An 18,636-nucleotide genomic window follows, 5' to 3' on the forward strand; every position below is an offset into this window, starting at 1 on the left:
CTGGGCCGGTCCATAGTTCAAGAAAAACATGGCGGCGATGAGTGCTGTACACGCAGCAAAAAAAGCTTTGCGGAAGGAAATCAAGGCTAGACTGGCCGCGATGACGGAAGAGGAGAAGTACAGACAATCTCAACTTATAGCACAAAAGGTAAGTTACATTTTGAGGGTGTGTGTAGGTGTGTGAAGGCGTGTAAAGAGGTTTTCTGCCTCCTGACTTCAAAGGTGAGTGACCTTATCGACCTTTTTGACGTAATGGCCCCACCCCCGACACACCCCTCAGGTAACATAAATAGTTAAGTCTGTGATGAATCTTGTCTGACCATTAAACCAGTAACGTTACTTAGTATGCTGTAAGTATGAGATTTCAAAATGTTCGTGTAAATACCCAGATTGGAATGTGTTTGAATTTCGTGACAGTAAGTAAAGAAAATGAGTTTATCAATTGTATTAACGTTACATTTAGGGAAACTTTTCGCTCATGTGTACTTTCGAAACACACTTCCTAAGTTACATCTTGAGAAATGTTCATATTAAGTAAGATTAAATGAAGTAAGAATAAGCCACCAGGATAATACCTGGTTTATATTACCTTTATACCTCATTGGAAATGTACAAGTACTAGAAGTACTAGTATATAGAGTAGAATAAAGTAGAGTAGACACTTGTGCCTGGTTAGGAATTCCAGTTTGGGTCACTCTTCATGTACTGTATATATACAACATATAGTCGGTTAGTACTGTAGATTACTTCATAGATTACTTTCCTAGAATTGTTGTAACATTATAAATTGCCATACATATATGTATCATGTAAAAAAAATTATGCAATTTTCAAGCAACAGTGAAGTTATAATTTTCCTTACTTGTTTTGTATTTTTAGCTCATCTCTAACCCAAAGTACCAGGCCAGCAAGCAGGTCTCCTTGTATCTAAGTTTCTCCAACGAGGTCTGTACAGAAGGCATCCTCAGGCACATCTTCCAGCATGGCAAGAGGGTCTTCATACCAAGGTACAACTACATGTAGAGGCCATTGTGAGAATTTTTTGTGTGTATTGCATACTTTGTTAACATAGAATAATTCTTATGCATTGCAGTCTGACTAATTTCATTCAAAGGTAGGGCTTGAAATACTATATACATGTATTATGCATCCTAGTGCAGGCAGATAGGAGCTGTGCAGGTATTTCTGTGCACCTGCACTGGTCCGTGTCATGGCTTTATATACAAATTTAGGTTTACATGTACTAAGTATGTGGATTTTTAAACTGCATTGACTTCCCTATGAATAAAGTATAAAAGAAATTATGGCAATGGTATCTGAGCAGTTATTTTAAGTTTGAGTAGACTTTAACCATAACCCCTCCTATAAATTCTGAGTGGTACAGGTAGAATTTGTCTGGTGCAGGTATCATCAATTTCAATGCTGGTGAAGTTATGCAGAAAACGTATTTCGAGACCTGAAAGAGTTGCTTGTGTAGTGTAGTGGTACCCAGTCCCCCTGTATAAAAGTGACCGTGCTGTTTTTTCAGGTATGTTGGTGACAAGATGGACATGTTGAGACTGTACTCCCAGGAGGACTATGACAGCTTACCTCTGACTAAATGGAAGATCAAACAACCACCAGATGATGACAACACAAGGGAAGAAGCCTTCGCAACAGGTACTTTTAGAACACAGAGTCACAATTACAAGTGCATTTCAAGGTTGCAGTGCATGAAAATTCCTTACAGTCCACGTATAATAATCATTTCTATTATATCTCTACCCCTTACCTAACCGCATGTAGCCTATCATCAGATTATGACAATTCTTGGGTACTTTGCATGCCATCATTACTAGTAATGTTCTTTATAGCCCTTGTGAACACTTATTTCTGCTCATTCATGCCAATATTTCTGCATCATGTCAACTTTATATCCTCATGCTCATGTTTTCTCCAACTTTGTCATCATCATTGTACTGAGACATGTACTAAGAGACATGTAAGTGATTATAACTCTAGATCTGAGGCTTTATATTCATCTGTATCTAACCCCCACTAAGATATGTAGCTACTACTTGAGTGGTTTTAAGGCATTGTCTTGGAGAGTGCATGGTAGGGACTCTAACAGAGGATGAAGATGACACTATAGGTGAGTAGCTAGCATACACTGCTGACTCTAGCTATGCCACCAAACTTGCTTAACGCATTTATCACTTCCCTGCTTTTTGCACCATTTTGCTTCCTTTAATGCAATTACATGTCCTGACCAATCACGGCAAAGACAGCTTCTAAACTGACCCCTTGCTTCCGTCTGTCCCTGCTCTTTCCTTCCTTCTAGCCTATTTTTTTCCACCCTTAGGTGGGCTAGACCTCATCATCATGCCTGGACTGGGCTTCACCGCCGAGGGCCACCGTTTGGGACGAGGGAAGGGCTACTACGACAGCTACCTGAAGAAGTGCGCCATGCTTCCGTCGGGACGGCCGTACACCATCGCTCTCGCGTTCAGGGAACAGATGTGTGAACACATACCTGTGTCAGAACACGACATGACCGTAGATGAAGTACTCTTTGTGGACAAATAATGAGAAGAAAAATTTACAGATGGACCAGTTGTACATGTGACCCTGCCAAGTCACACAAGGCTTCAGTCTTCCCCTGTGACCATAATTTTTGATCTCAGGAAACCTTAGAAACTTAGCATACCCTATTTTCATGTTTTTCCAAACTCTATCTACCCCCTCCCCCCTTCGCATTGACCTTATACACTTTTTTGCTTGTAAAAAATCTGATTTGGGACCTTTGTAGATCTTTCATTTTTTTGTTACTGTGAACTTTCATGTACAATGTTAGTGCATGTCAACAATGCACTTACACTATTTACATATTTAGCTGTTTAAACCTATCAATCTAATGTACATAATGCTGACATGTTTAAATAGAGCCATGCAAAAATTAAGACTTGGACAGTTTTCTGTACAGCACAGATGGTCTGTACCGGTACTTGTATCTGAAGAAGAGAATGTTCACTTACAATATCTTCACAAAAAGGTCTACAAAACAGATGGAAAAAAATGAAGAGATGTGAACTTCACAGAATTGTCAGAAAGGTTTTGTGTTGGGTACTAGTAGTATCACATTACTTTGTTCCATGGTTGGATGTTGGGTGTTTAAGACATAACCATATGGAACCCAAGCAGATGGGTCCTCCAGTCCAGTTTTTTTAGAAAGCATTTCTTGTTAGTATTGTTCTACATAATGTATTTGCATTGAAAATGGGCGCAGCATATATTTCTACTAAATTATAATTGTAGTTTATTGAGATGTTTCAAAAAGCATTTTAAAACAAGTTATCAGAAGAACCAATGCTGTTTCTTTCATGGACATGTAATTAATAACATTGTAAATTGTGATGTACAATGTAAGGTTAGTTGCTTATTTATTTCTATCAAAATATAGATTCCTATATTAAGAAGCTTCGGCATGCATGCATGTACATGTAAGTAGGCAAGTACTTAACTGTTGCAGTTTTAGATCAATAGCTTATGTATTACTCATAGAGGTAGGGGCTTCATGAATCATGGTAAATTTGAAATACATGCAGTTTTATGTTCATCTTGACATTTATTAGTATTGTTTTGATTATGGGGGACTTTATTGTAAACTATACATGCTGGAGTGAAAAAATCAGAGACTGGAAGTGAACTTTGCCAAACAGATTTGTTTATACTGTGTATATCTCATATCAATGACATTATATACACAGCTATGCAAATGACATGTTGATACGCACATATTTATCATTGATATAGATTTCAGAATCTGATATTGAATTTGAAGTGCAATGCCACATCGTATAGTGCCTACCAAGCTTCAGGATTTCGTGAATTCTAAACACTCATACCTTTTCTAACTAATTTTGTATGCATGTACAGTGTGTGCTGTAAATTGTAATTTGAGATGTTACTATTTTTTCTGATTGACAGAAATAGATGGAACTTGAAATAAAGTTGAAAAATAATGAAAGATGTTTGCATTTATATACTTTTTTCTTACTTGATATGATTGTTATGCTTCATCTGTACCATTCATGATGTGAATCGATCAAAAAATGCTCATATTCTGCCACCAACAGTGAAACAAAGTCCTTATCGTCCTAGTCATTCCAGTTTTCTATCAAAAGTTGAAAATTCCTTGTTTAAACATTAACCAGCCTTGTATGTAATACTCTACGCCTGTTCAACATTTTCGTCTAAAACTTTTGCCTGCCTGCTCCATTACTTTCCTACAAAAATCCGAGAACCCAGAAATTGAATTGATGCCGTCTTGTGTATGAATCAAGCATGGTGTCAAACAAGTCTGAGTCGGTTCCAGGGTGGTGAAATTAAAAAGTTATTCCACATACAATACGGGCTTTCTTCACGGATACCTGCGTACACTTTCAGGCATTTATATCTGGGTTGATTAGGAAATTGGTTTGACAGTGGGGCCCTTAAGAAACGTAAATGGTAGCTCTATATTGTAAACCGATAGAAATATGCCAGGGAACCGGCCAGATGTTTCTTGTAATGGTAGCCATCACAGCCTTTTGTGCGCTGTGTTACACAATGGACCGTGTGCCACAACTATGTGTCAACCCGGCTACCTTTTCCAAATATCCACTTGCGTCAAAACACCGGTGAACGCTAAACAATGCTATAGTGATGGTGCGTTGGTAGGTTGTCCAGTATTAGCCTGGTAGCAGGTTGAGTTTACCATTCCTGGGTCCTCAAAGGGCGATGATTTACACTCTCCCAGGCTGTTTACGACTTCCTTTGTGTATCCATGATTACGGAAAATTACTTTATGGCTCTCTATAGAGTGGTAAAGAAGTCGTTTGCGGCGCACCAGAATAGTTGTCAAAAGAGAAGTGCCCAGCGATGGGGACGGTTAGGACGACAGCTTCGCTTTCCGCTACTGCGATCGCTTTGATGTTTCTTCTTGCAGAGGTGGCCGCTCAGAATGATGGTAGGTGTATTTATTTTATTTTATTGCTATCGGATGTTAGATATGAAAATGGGGTAATAAAAAACGTCAGAACTGATACGATTCAGATTCGTGGTAGGTTTTCATAAATATGTGCAAAACTCGGGAGTAGATGTGCATTTCCCAATCCTTCTGACTCTCAAATCTCAGAAAAAAACACTTAACACTGTACTACAACCATGTCGCTTTTGACTATATTGTTACTGGTGCGAACTTCTTCGAAAAGCTTCCCCACCGCAACAGCAAAAGTTACTACATTACTTTTTGTCGTTGTACTTACAAAAAAATAGATGTCTTTCTAGTTGATGCCGACAAACTCTCACAATATATATAACTTGCTAGCCGATTTTTTGTCCTGCCAAGTATCCCATACGGGAAATAGTAAAATGGTAGTAAGTACGCATTTTATTTCGAAGCCGCTTCTTCAAAAAACAAAATAGCGCCAGGGGTATAACAGAAAATTTGATAGAACAACTCTTCAAAGTGAAGTTCAATGACATGGACTACGACATTATGTATATAAAACTATATATATTATTTACAACATGAATATTGTAAGTGTGATACCTATCAATGGATGGAATCCATTTGTTATGACAAGATGTTGTTGACTTCTGTTCTGCTCTCTCCCCGTGGCAGGCCCACGGCCCGGCGAGCTCGGCCCTCCACCCATTGGCCCTCCGCCCGTCCCCGTCGCCACCACGCCGCCGCCCCTGCTGTATGTCCCCACACCTCCCGCCTGCCACCCCAACGACACCTGCAGCGACAGGTGCGGCACCTGGAGCCCCGGGACCATGTGCCAGTGCGACCCCAGGTGCCGGCTCTTCGACGACTGCTGTAAGGATGTAGACACTTTCTGTGGAGGCTCTTTGACCACCGATGGTAAGTTTGACATGACTGTCCATCCTTAGCCTCTACCAGCCTTCAAGAGGCGTTTGGCAAGAGTAGAAATTGGCCAAATAGAGATATAAGATGCCAGGGGAGTTGGTCCGCCAAAGAGTACGTTACTGTTATAATAATTAATAAGTAGAATGGAGTGATAACTATTGTGATGTGTTGTGTTGTGTTGTGTGGTGTGGTAGAGCATAGTTTACCAGAAGTGAAGAATTTATTTTCTTCCAACTTTACAAAACTCAGTACATTGTTTCAACAGGAATACTATACGACTAGGTTTAAATCTAATGTGTGATAATTTAAACCTAGTCGTATAGTATTCCATTTCCTTATATCAAGTTCTGTGCATGTGGTGTGATGCATGTGTAAATATCGCATCGTTTCAAACAATCTGACAAGTTAATTATATTGTCTTATTTATTTCGTGAACCTGCATTGTATTTCAGACCTGGAAACCGCCAGCAGACCCGTCGTCATGGCCGACTCGTGTACTTGGCGCTGTGGACCAGATGTGTTATCTGGAGCGGCGGAGACCTTCTGTGATTGCGCGGAGTCGTGCGTCGGGAACGGCACCTGCTGCTCGGACCACTGCTCGGCCGCGGACGGGGTCCCGTCGGGCGACCCGCCGCGAGCTGTACCCAACGACACGGCCCCGTACGAGTGTCTGTGGAACGGCGGCACGGACAGTTACGTCTGGATGGTCGCCAGCTGTCCTCCGGCCTGGACCGACGGCGTCACGCGCGAGGGCTGCCTGCGCATCGACGTGGACTACACCGACGTCAACGACGTCATCTTCTACAACCCTGTCAGCGACGTCACGTCCGACGTCGCGTACAGGAACGTCTACTGCGCGGCGTGTAATGGCGCACACAACGTCACGTTTTGGACCCTGGGGATCAGCGGTAACCTTGAACTTGTTGGGTCGGAAGAGGCGAGACTGAACGCCACCATCGCTGCCATCCAGTCCGGCCAGGGGCGCGTGTACTTCAGGCCGCTGGTCAAGACTAGAGAGTGCGTGCCCAGAAAAACTAACTACCGGGGGGACCAGGGAGGCCACTGCTTTGCCGAGCTGTGCGCGGGACACGCAGCGTATGTCAGCGGAGATACCGGCATATACAGGTGAGATTTTTCCACAGATTTCAGCATGTGTAGATAACTCTCACTTTTATGGTGTTGTGGATTTTGTATGATGTTTTAGTACGTGCACAAAATGTACAACGTCAACTCTCTTATGATGATTCCTTTGGGTATATCCTGAGACCACCACATTAAAATTAAAGGGCTCTACTACTAGTATATGCTGCAGGAGTAACTCCCGAAATACTGTAAGCACATTTCTAAGTACTAAGCTTAAGTATCTAGGTGTTCAAGACATTCTTATAGGAGATAGTCTCGATAACACCTTTATGCAAATGTGGTGGTCCTATGCTATCCGTCGGGATTATGAGAGTTGGGGTTACATGTAATGATAATTCTCATTCCCGCAGAAACGTGTACTGTGCCCAGTGCGAAGGCGTGCATCCCCAGGAGCTGGAGGTCCTGAGTTGCGGCATGACGTCCTGCAGGTCGTGCGGGGGTGCTTCTCAGCTCCACCTCCTCTCCCTCTCCATCCTCTTCAACTTCAACCCGCTCAACTCCCACTCCGCCAGCAAGTGTCCACCGGGGAGCGCCTACGACCTCCTCAGCCGCCAGTGTCGGGAGATCATGACCAGCCCCACACAAGCGCCACCTGGCGAGATCTGCGTGGAGGGACAGACGCAGGTCCTCTCAGGCGGAGGCATTTCGGTAGTAGGCATAAGCATAGACGAACAACCCTGCCAAGAGTTTAGCAGCTCGAACTCCACGGTAGACAACTGCACGGACTGTGACAAGCCAACGCCGGAGACTTACCCCACTACCGAGGCACATCACACGGAGGACAATGTCAGCGGTATCTTGAACATTGCCCTGACAGCGCTGTCGGCTGTAGGCGGTATAGTGTACCTGGCGCTGTGCGTGGTGACCCGGGAATATCACTCCATCCCGGGGCGCCTGAAGATGCAGCTCGTCATCACGCTTACCGCGGCCCAGTCGGTGTTTCTGGGCAGGGTGGTCGCGCAGGTTTCCACCGCGTTCTGTTACTTTGTTGCCGTTCTTGGCCACTATCTTTTCCTCGCTGCCTTCCTGACCATGAGCGCTCTGGCTTTTGACCTCCACAGCACCTTCTCTCGCGGCATTTCCGAGGGCAGGTTCAACTCCTACCGCCTGTACATCCTGTATACCTGGCTGCTGCCGGCTGTTCTTGTTGGGGTGACTGCCTTCGTGGACTTCTGCCCGTGTATCACCACCGTCACTGTGGGTTACGGCGGGCAGGCGTGCTGGATAGGCGAGCCGTACGCTCTCCTGGCGGTCTTCGGCGGCCCCGTCGCGCTGGTCCTGGTCACCAACGCAATCTTCATGGTCCTCACCGTAGTGTCTCTTCAGAAGGCCACCAAAGCGGTGTCCAAGATCCGGCGTGACAAGAGCCGCAGCCTCCTGTGGGTGTACGTCCGCATAACCGTCCTGTTGGGGTTCACTTGGGGGTTGGGATTTGCGGTGTCCTTCGTGCGAAGCCTGGCGCTAGATTATATCTTCACGGTGCTGAGCGCGACGCAGGCTTTCCTCGTGGCTCTGGCCTTTGTGCTGAATCGTTCGATGCTTCGCCGCTGCGAGGCCGCCTTCCGCAGGAACACGTCCTCTAAGAAGAATACCCACGCCACCCACCTGGGGGACGGGTCCCGGCTGTCCAGGCGCGAGTCTCCGTGGCGTGTCGCCTCGGGTAGCGCCAACTCCGGCTTCACCACAAGCTCCACCTCCGACTGCCAGCCCCACCCATGGCCCATGTCTAGTGACTCCGACCAAACAAGTTTCGTCGGCGCGTCCGAAATGGCCGTGTTCAAATCTCACGAGAAAAACTTCATGTGATTGATCGGTGATTTTTCACATCAACCCATCTTTTCCCATCCGGATATTGGCCCTCATTGGACACAACAGTCACCACCTACTAACTAACATGATACTAACAAACTCTATCTCAAGAGTGTTGAAGGTTACAGTAACACGAGTTACACTATCCCTTCTCCACCCGCTTAATTATATCCATGACAAAATGTAGCAGGAAAATTTTACTGCTATGAGCGGCTTGGATATCGATCTGAAGACCGCCAATCAAATACTAGGCAAATATGTACATGTATCATATCCAATCTCTGCTACCGACGGTGGACGTTATTTCATTGAAATTAATCCACAAAGTCTTACTGTATCGAGGTCAGCTACATGTTATTGTGTTGATGTTCCGTGAGTTAAGTTTAATATGCAAGGCTGTTCAGTGTTTTGGCGACGCCTGTGCTTAGGGGTTGAGGCTTTTTGTCACAGCGGAATACCAAGACGCTCCTATTGTCCTAGGCCCATGTGCAGTGACGTATGTGGATCTCAAGAGACAAAATGTGACAAACTAAATAATTGTTGGCCATACTATTGTCTATCTATCACTTTCGCCTTGGGAACCAGGATCTACATTATTGTGGGTTGGTATATCGTGGTGTAATGAACCATTCCTTTTCACTTGTCATTATTGAAAACCAAAACAGACTGGACATCCATCAATAATTGTCATCAAATAGCCAGAAGTGTTCAACCAATCTGGAGCCTGCATTCACCTCATAAACTGCTATGCTTGGTGTTTTTTCGGTGATCATAGGAACACAGCAGACCTTATGTCACCATATGTACATACTTCGGGTGGGAACTTTAACCCTTCATTGAACAATCATGCTAAAAAAAAAGACAGGCTAGATAATACATGCACATATTTTTCATGACACTTTAATTTCTGCTACAGTTGCAAACATGCAGCCTTGATTATCATTTGAATAAAACTTATTAATGACATTTCATTGCACATGCACACACAAAATTACATTCATCAATTCACAGTTCACCTCATAATTTTCTCTGGCAATTGTATAAGCTTTAGACAGTGGTTGGTTGGATGCATGTAAGCATTTTCTGCATGATATAAAGTCAGATCCTAAATGCTAAAAATATCACCTTTCATACATGTACAAAATCTATATTATCAGTGAAATACATCCAGATTAGCAGATGATGTGCATAATTATATTACATTGTACACAACTAAAACATAATGTATCATATCACATCGTTATGCAATGTTAAACTTTTGTAAATACACCCTGCATCAGATTAGAATAAAATTGTTGTATGCAAATTTGTATCTTCTCTTGATTGTTACAATTATTGCTAAAAGCAATTGCACTAATTTAAGAACAAGTAAATCTCTCCTATACTTACACTTTTGATTCTATTGTAAAGAGAATGATCAGCAGCTTATAAATCAAACAATTGTAAAAAGACAAATTTACAGTAATACAATGTACATCACTAGATCCTTGATTAACTTGTTAAATCAAACAACTAAAAACATTTGTTGACTTGCTGTACAAGGAAATACTCAACCTACACCACTAGTACTCACCAAATAAATGTACAATATTTAAAATAACATGTTCTTTGCATTGACCTTGGACTGTTACTAACAAAATAAATCTGTACACAAACATGGTTCATCAGGCAAGCATCAAGACACCTTTGCAGCCACTGTCATAATGATCCTTATTAACTATAGCGAATGTTATTTTGTTGAGCTTACAACACTATGGTTTTCATAGATACATGACTACTTATGGTACAGGTTTTATTGGTCCAGTTTAATATACATGTATGGTACCAAATGTGTTCAACTGTTACTTCTTTTCAATGTTTCTTTTACTGGTAGGAAAAAACTGTATTCCAGTATTGGTGGTGTATACTTATACTCCAATAGAGGGGTCATCAAATAAAGTATGGCTTTATAATCGGATAATCTCTTCAATTAAAATCCATTCTTACTATTGTTTCTAATTACTAAAAGTGTATAATTTGGTTAAGTGAACTGATTTACTAGCACACTTTCATGTGTATTGTTGAATGGGGAAACTACATATAATTGAACATTTTTTGCCTAACGTCAATGAAATATCAAATTCATGAAACTTGAGTGAAGCAACTAAATAAGTCAACACGGCAAGTGTGGTTTCATGGATTGAGGTTACATGTTATTGTTCCTGAACATTTAAAATAAGGCATTTTCCTATGAAGGCTTAAGCCAACAATTCACATGAGTTGAAAAAATAGAAGATGTAAAATATACAAGTTTCTTTACATGTAGTACAAATTGACAAACATTTTACATCCATGGGTGGGGGATGAAGACACACAACACATTTCATGAAAATACAATTATTATTTTCACATATTTTGTTTGCACTCACTCTTCAAAGTTCAACCAACCAGGATGGTGTCTGTGACGTTATGTGCAAATATCCTTGTCATTAGTTGTAAAGTTCATCTGAGTTAGTTAAAATCAATCTGAAGCAAAGTTGAACTGTAAGTTCCAACATGTGACACAGTGGTCAGTGCTTATGATCTACTGTATGTTCACCAAAGTCCATGTTATATCTGTATCATATGACATCATAGAAGTGCTGTCTTGGGTAACGTTACATGTAAGTCCAATTTTTCTGCTGGAATTACATTTCAACTTTGCTACAGAAAAATCCTATTGAAAGATGTTGCTTTTTGCTACTATTGCCTATTGATTTTCAAAATGTCTGTTTAAAAACATCTAAAAAGATCCCTTCTTATCAAACCCTTCATCCTTACCCATTGGCCACTAATAAGTTGTCTCTAACAGTAGAAACTTTTCCACGAGGTGTAAGAGACTCTAAGAATGTTCCTATGAGAACTCCCTGTTTGGTAGACAGATTGGTGCGATCAGAGTCCACACATACACCACCATACATGCCCAACAGGAGGACAGCCGCACCCACACCGAGGCCCAGGAGAAACCAAAGTTTACAATGCTTGCTCTGCCCGGACTATAGAGTGGAGAGAAGGCAGAAAACAAGACGTTATGGTAACTACACGTCAGCCAATGCAAACACCAGAGCACAGATGTGATAAAAAAGGCACATGTTGTTTTGTGCTGATAGCACAACCATTAAACACCTTTCAACTGGTTATGTCATTGCACGGTGCTGAGGTGTTTGTACATGTAGTCAACACTAGATAGGATTTGGACAGCACCATTTAGTGGAGAGCTGGCCAAGGATGTGTACCAAAGGACTAGCCATGTGAAACTGTGAAGCATTTCAGTGCAGGGTATTTCAGACAATTTATGTAAACTATGTGCACCCCAGCGCACCCAAAATGGTGAATATTGAGTAGCGGTACAGCTTAGTTTTTGGCAATGCCACACAGTTTCACATGGCCAATCCTCCTGTACATACACATATTTTGACCAACTTTCTACCAAATTGTGTTGCCCAAATCCCACCCAGTATTGAGAACACATCAGCACCAAGCCATGATTTCTGGAAGAAAGGAGTTTCATGGGGGTGGCCAGAAGAGAAAATTATAATAGTGAAGAAACTACATGAGTAGCACCTTGGGCTTACACCAAGCATTTAAGATTAAAACTCAACACAGTGCAAGCCTCTACCACCATACTACAAGATATGGAAAAATATTGTGCATATCTGTAGCAGTATACAGTACACATTCAAGAAGAAAGATAGGCACCTGCAGTACAAGCAGCAACAATCTGGCATTTCCAGACCAAAATAATAAAAAAATAATAAAGATTTAAAGATATCACATTATGAAACTTAATGAAACACAAAACAGTCTATGGTTTTGTTAGGATAAACTGCAGAAAAGGGACAAAATACATGGCAAGATTCAGTTGTTGTTTCCTTGAAGAATTGTGTTATGAAAACAAGGAGCATACAAACAAATGGCTGCAAAGAAATAACACTGGTGAGAACACACAGATGCTACCACTGCCAGATGCCATCAGAAGTAAGCATGGTGACTGCAGATTGGAAGGGTCACCAAAGAGGGGTCATCGGCTACGCAACACCACCACCATTCTCCTTCCACTCAACCAAAATGCATTACGTCAACCACAAGAAACTAAGACATGCATCTTCAGTTTTCTTCCAATTTTCAATGCTCAGACAAAATGTACTGCACGGGAAATTTGTAAACAATATACACAGAGACCATTCATGCATCTGTGAACAAAATTCTGGTTTGGAATGACAACTGCACAAACCAATGTTGATAATAAAACCTTTTTTTGCTTTTTGTGAAATTCAATATTTCCTTTGTTAAAGTAAGGATTGGTAATTTCTGTAAGTTGTATTACTGGTACCAATGGCTGCCAAATCTTGCCAGAACTATGTTGACAGGACTAATTAGTGCCAACCAACCACTGTCACTTGCCCACTTCCTACACGAATGATTGACAACTGGTGGTTACTGGGGGAACTCTCGGTCGGGACAACACATGGGGGCTATGAGTGTCCACAGGTACAGTGCGAAGCAAATCCAAGCGGACGCCACCTTCACCCATACGGCCGCCCAGGTTGATCCAAACGCAAGCACGTCTCGCACTGACTTTGGGCTTGAGTGGGGGGAAAACACTTGACATAAACATTGTAACATTGATATGAAATGACGTATGACTTGTATGATCTAATGTGTGACATGATGATGACTACACATGTAACAACATAAAATCATACAGGTGACCGATGTATATTAAAGATGATTGATATGTCTCAATATATTATGGACTAATTATCGTGTGCATGTATATTCTGAAACACAAGACATTAAACATTGATGGATAGAAAACACACAATCTAAAATTGAAAGACATTGTGTTATGACTTACTTGTACCAGTTGGTGAGTGTCATCATGATGTAGAGTGAGGCCAGAAGGAACACAAAGTGGAAGAAGGAGTAGGAGTACACCACCCCGTCCTGCTCATTGTCTACCATCTTCTTACCATCCTCATCTGGAACAAACAGTTTCATTCATGACAAAAGGGCAGGGAATCATAAAGGTCTTGTATGACATACAACTGTACATGTACTTCTAATTATTGTTGAAGACTAAAATACTATTCTAGCCAACATCTATCTTTTGATGGAATTTTCCTGCTTCATGATGGACAAAATTTTGCCCCATCCATCATTTTTGATGGACAAAATCAGTGTGTAAAGAGATGACATTAACCATAGCTTCAACTATCAGCAAAAGTTGTGCCTGAAAATTAAGGAAATACAATTTCAGAGGGTCAAAACTAAAAATTTTCCTGGGAGAATATGCCCCAGACCCCCTAGGATTGTCTTGCCTTCAGCACTCAACATGATGTTATGTCAAACAAAATTCAGGCTGGCTAGAACACAGCTGAAGTATTTAAAAAATGACCAGAAAAAGATTAACAACAATTACCTCCCCCATCCTCCTCCACACCACCACAACATCCGCAGCACCCCGCATCCCCAGCCTCTGCTGCATCAGCACTGGAGGTGGACACGCCTAGTCTGTCAGACTGGGCCGAGGTACGCAGACTGGGGAGAGAGACAAGTTTATCACATGTAAGCACCTTCAGTTTGTTAAAGTAATGACTGTATAATGTTGGACTGATGCTTCATTGATGCTGGATTTTCAGCTCCGATGCCACCTCAGCCCAGATCCCCTGGGTGGCAAATTAAAATTTAAGCCATCCTAATGCCATTTGATCATTAATCATTTATCTTCAGGATTCTTAGACTGTAGCTAGAGAGCCAGTCACACCAGATTAACCTCCTGCCCTCAGGCCTCCAGTCTTAGCACACAAATGACTCATTGCATGTCCCATTGGTTGGTTCAGGGCTTTGACAGTTTAGAGAGTAGTAAGTTGAAGACAATACAATACACATCTACTAGGACAAAGGAAGATAAATGTATAGTGTAAAGTTTTCACATTCATCAGACAAATTCAGTACTACTGAGTATAACAACTTTGTGATAGAATTATACAAAAGTTCTGACAAAAAAGTGCTGAGTACAGTTGTACAGATCTTGAGAGTGTTACAGAAGAAGGGAGGTGAGATTTGAGCCACATCCACTCGCTAAGCACTGTGGGTACCTACGTCCCGACGCCTCCATGGCTTGTTGAAAGCAAGCTTGAATGGATGGACAGCAAGATGAACAAACAGCTAGTATGTAGTACATGTATAACTTTACATTAACTCCTAACAACACATTTATGTAGTAACTGTTTTACTTTTAGTCTTTGTATCTGCATCAAGCTTTCATGGCAGGATATCTACATGTATTAGCCATTTTATTGCAGTCTGCTCAGTAGTTATATGTGGTTGTATAGACTTGATTGGGCTATATTTATCTGTCATAACACAACTACTGTTTGAAGAAACATGCATTCTTTCTCTGGATACAGTCTTCACTTCCTTCCCTTACTCAACTTTGGTTGGGCTCTTTTATGTATTGTATGTGTATTTTGGGTATTAGTATGGGCCTTATTATTATGTTTGTGAATCACATATTCAGAACTTGATTTCTGTATGAGGGTGCTTTCAAAAATAAAACCCTCTGCATCTGGCATTAATGCTGAAAGTTAGAGTGAAACTGTTACAGAAGCTTAACTGTGTAATCTGTGTTGAATGTGTTAACTTCCTACCTGGCATAGACAACCATGACAAACATGATGAGAATGCCGATGACCCCGGACACGATCCTGTTGTCTGATCGCACCAGCTCTGAAGGGACACAGCCATCCTCCACCTGAGCTTCCACTGTGGCATTCAGGGTGGCGTTGAAAACACTCCCCACTGGAACCAATCATAATAATAATATTAAGGTTGTTACATAATATTAAGTTCTCTAGCTTTAGTTTCCACAATGCACGGAATACAACATGAATGTCATTTGTCCTAGCTGTTTCATCCGTCCATCCGTCCACCCATCCATCCATCCATCCATCCATCCATCCATCCATCCATCCTTCCATACATCCATCCTTCCATACATCCATCCTTCCATACATCAATCCATCATTCCATCCATCCAAATCCATCCATCCATCCATCCATTGACTCACTCACTTACTAACTCTCTCTTACTCATTCATTCATTTCTTTCAGGTCCAAACACACAGGAATTGCAATGGCTAAGACTTACTGTGATAGGACACAGGTTCACTGGACAGGGCTGAGTAGGTCAGGTACATGCAGTACGCTGAGATAATAGAGGCCTGCAGAAGTCCAGATCGGGGAGAAGCTGCAGAGTAAAAAAAAAAGATGGGTCAAAGACAAATAAATAGGACTATAAATGATGCTATAATCTTTAGCCCACTGACCAAGTATTTATACTTACCCAAATTCCCTTACAAAAGCAGAGAGCTCATTCAGTCATTGGCTAAATTTTCCAATAGCACCCTTTGTCTCTATCTCATACTGTATCTGTATATCTGTAAACTGTGCTACTTGCCTTTCTGTACGGGGGGCAGCACTGATATGAAGGAGATGAGGATACAGAGGATGAGGTTGAGAGCCAGGAAGAACTTGTTGAGCTCACAGCCGGCAGGCTTGGTGAAGAACAACACCAGCACGATGAACGCACCCAGCGTGACGGCATAGAAGAACAAGGTGCAGATCATCAGGGCTGCAACAACACACAACACATAGCAAGTCAGAGAGAGTCTTTGTTTTTAGTTATAAACATACAGAGTAACAAACTTACTATCCTCTGGATAATTCATTATGGACAATAGAACTACTTTTTTAAATTATTGGATAATAGCAAATGCTTAAAAACTATTTTTTTTAGTTTGGATATAGGCATATACAAATGTACAAATGATGGCAGACAAGATAATTGGCTTTAATGAAATATGGCTATGGCATTATTTCATAAATTGTTGATTTCAGACAGAAAGAAATTCTACAACACAATCAGTGCACCTGTCAATTCTAGCTGTAGCTCAATTTCCCCATGTGTCATTAGAAAGAAATACACAACGTGTACCATACGTATACTGCAAGTCTCTATTTCTGCTGTTTGGTTGCCAGGAGAAGTGGTTTACAGTCATTACCTACCTACATACCAGCAGCTGCAGCTTTCATCACCTGCCCTGTTCACCCTGGACAAGGGAAATACAAAAAGTTAAGGTCACTACGCTGTGGTAAACACAGGCTACACCAGTACAGGTGTACAAAAAAAAGGACTGTATTTCGAGCCCTGGTAGTAGTGAATCATGTGATGTACATCCTCACCAGTTGGAGTTCCAGGAGTGAGCGAAGTCCACCAGCAGGATGAGTTGGATCAGGATGAACAGGAACGCTCCAACCATCCCGATGTACATCCACACTGGGGGAAATAACATCATGACAATGTAGTGCCAAAGTGTTGATTCCAAATTAAAACATGAAATTCCACGGCATATGTTCTCCTATAAACAGATCATGCTTGAATGAGGGCCTGCATGGGGCTAAATATGGGGCTTAGTATATGATTATCTGTAACTTGTAAGGAGTGACTTTGGAATCATGTTGACCTAGAATATGCATTTTTGCATTGTTTGGTACTGGCAGATTGAAACGTAACAAAATCCCTCATTGAGAATGTGACGAAGTTAGGATTCCTGGAAATATATTGACTGTACCTTGCTGGAAGATCTGCTCATTAGGGATGTAGAAGGCTCCCACACAGATGCCAACAATAATCAGAAGCTTGAAGAACCAAAATCTGGGGACACATAGACAGAACACATGTACATTGTAGAAGTCTTTACAATCTTTCACTATTATTATATAATTCTACAAGGCAATTATTGTATAATCATTCTTGACCATCAGTGGATGGTTACAACTTTCATCTGGTCAGTAAATCATAGGATTTTCAAGTTTTCAAACTTTGAACCATGTTCAAGGCAACACTATTCTTATAAGAGTGTCAACTACGTGTAGTGGTCAGAAGTAGATCAGCTACCAAAATATTCAGGGCAGCTAGGATAAGAAGTTGAATTTCTAGTTCAATAACTTTTACAGCCTATATAGGTATGCATTAACAAGTTAATGTATATGAATAATTATTATGTAGACATCAGTCTAGTTCCTTCAAAACAGAATGAATGCAATGATAACTGTGGCTTCCAAAGCTTCTTAATCTATAGTTTGTGGTTAAAAACCTGCTGTTTTTGAGACCCCCCGTGTCACTGACGAAAGGGAGCAATAATATTATTGATACCTGAAACATCTGACCATTTCCAACATCATATCCAGTTGACTGAGTAACTGTTTTTTTGGTGTGTACAAAGATCTAGTATGGACAATTTTTTATATGATAATTTTGAGTTATTCAGTGTGTGTGTTTTTTTAATGATGGTATAAGGCACAAACTCAGCACACATCTTACCCATTGTGAATGCCTGCTCGACAGTCCTGGCTAGTTTTCACGTTGATCATGAGGATCATGAGTAGAAAGAAGAACGCTGCCATGGAGAAACAGACCCGGTACACGGCCATGAAACCGATCAGCTGGCTGATGTTACAGTTGGGGCCCAGGTTGAACCAGTCACAAAGTTCACTGAACCCTGGGATCTAGATTCAGCAAAGTGAAACACATTAGGAAAGATAAAAAAAAAACATCACAACAATACTAGTCAATAGTACATGTAACTAATTATCATGCAAAGTCATGTATAACAACATCCATGCATCCATATACAACTCAAACCAAACTACATGTAGAGATATTTGCTGAATATTTTTGCTCAAACTTTTTGCTCAATACATGTATT

At 41.4% G+C, this 18,636-nt stretch overlaps 1 protein-coding gene and 1 pseudogene across 3 annotated transcripts in view; one reads left to right on the forward strand and one right to left on the reverse strand.

Moving 5' to 3' along the window:
* Positions 1-9,193, forward strand: LOC109465985 (annotated as a pseudogene).
* Positions 9,194-9,729: 536 nt separating this feature from the next.
* Positions 9,730-18,636, reverse strand: part of LOC109466037 (probable serine incorporator) — an 18,597-nt gene continuing 9,690 nt past the window's right edge. Inside the window, exons 2-11 of one of the 3 annotated variants that reach the window (XM_019763572.1) lie at positions 18,252-18,436; positions 17,500-17,582; positions 17,111-17,204; positions 16,934-16,977; positions 16,326-16,499; positions 16,017-16,115; positions 15,517-15,667; positions 14,286-14,404; positions 13,722-13,845; positions 9,730-13,448 (exon numbers count right to left, since the gene is read on the reverse strand). In XM_019763572.1, the coding sequence (XP_019619131.1) occupies positions 13,301-13,448; positions 13,722-13,845; positions 14,286-14,404; positions 15,517-15,667; positions 16,017-16,115; positions 16,326-16,499; positions 16,934-16,977; positions 17,111-17,204; positions 17,500-17,582; positions 18,252-18,436 (1,221 nt within the window). In that variant the 3' untranslated portion in view covers positions 9,730-13,300. The remainder of the gene's footprint in view (positions 13,449-13,721; positions 13,846-14,285; positions 14,405-15,516; positions 15,668-16,016; positions 16,116-16,325; positions 16,500-16,933; positions 16,978-17,110; positions 17,205-17,499; positions 17,583-18,251; positions 18,437-18,636) is intronic. The other 2 variants (XM_019763571.1, XM_019763570.1) reach the window with 2 other exon arrangements.

This window comes from Branchiostoma belcheri, unplaced genomic scaffold (assembly GCF_001625305.1).
Source record: "Branchiostoma belcheri isolate BF01 breed outbred unplaced genomic scaffold, Haploidv18h27 scaffold16, whole genome shotgun sequence".
In the NCBI taxonomy this organism is placed as follows: Eukaryota; Metazoa; Chordata; class Leptocardii; order Amphioxiformes; family Branchiostomatidae; genus Branchiostoma; species Branchiostoma belcheri.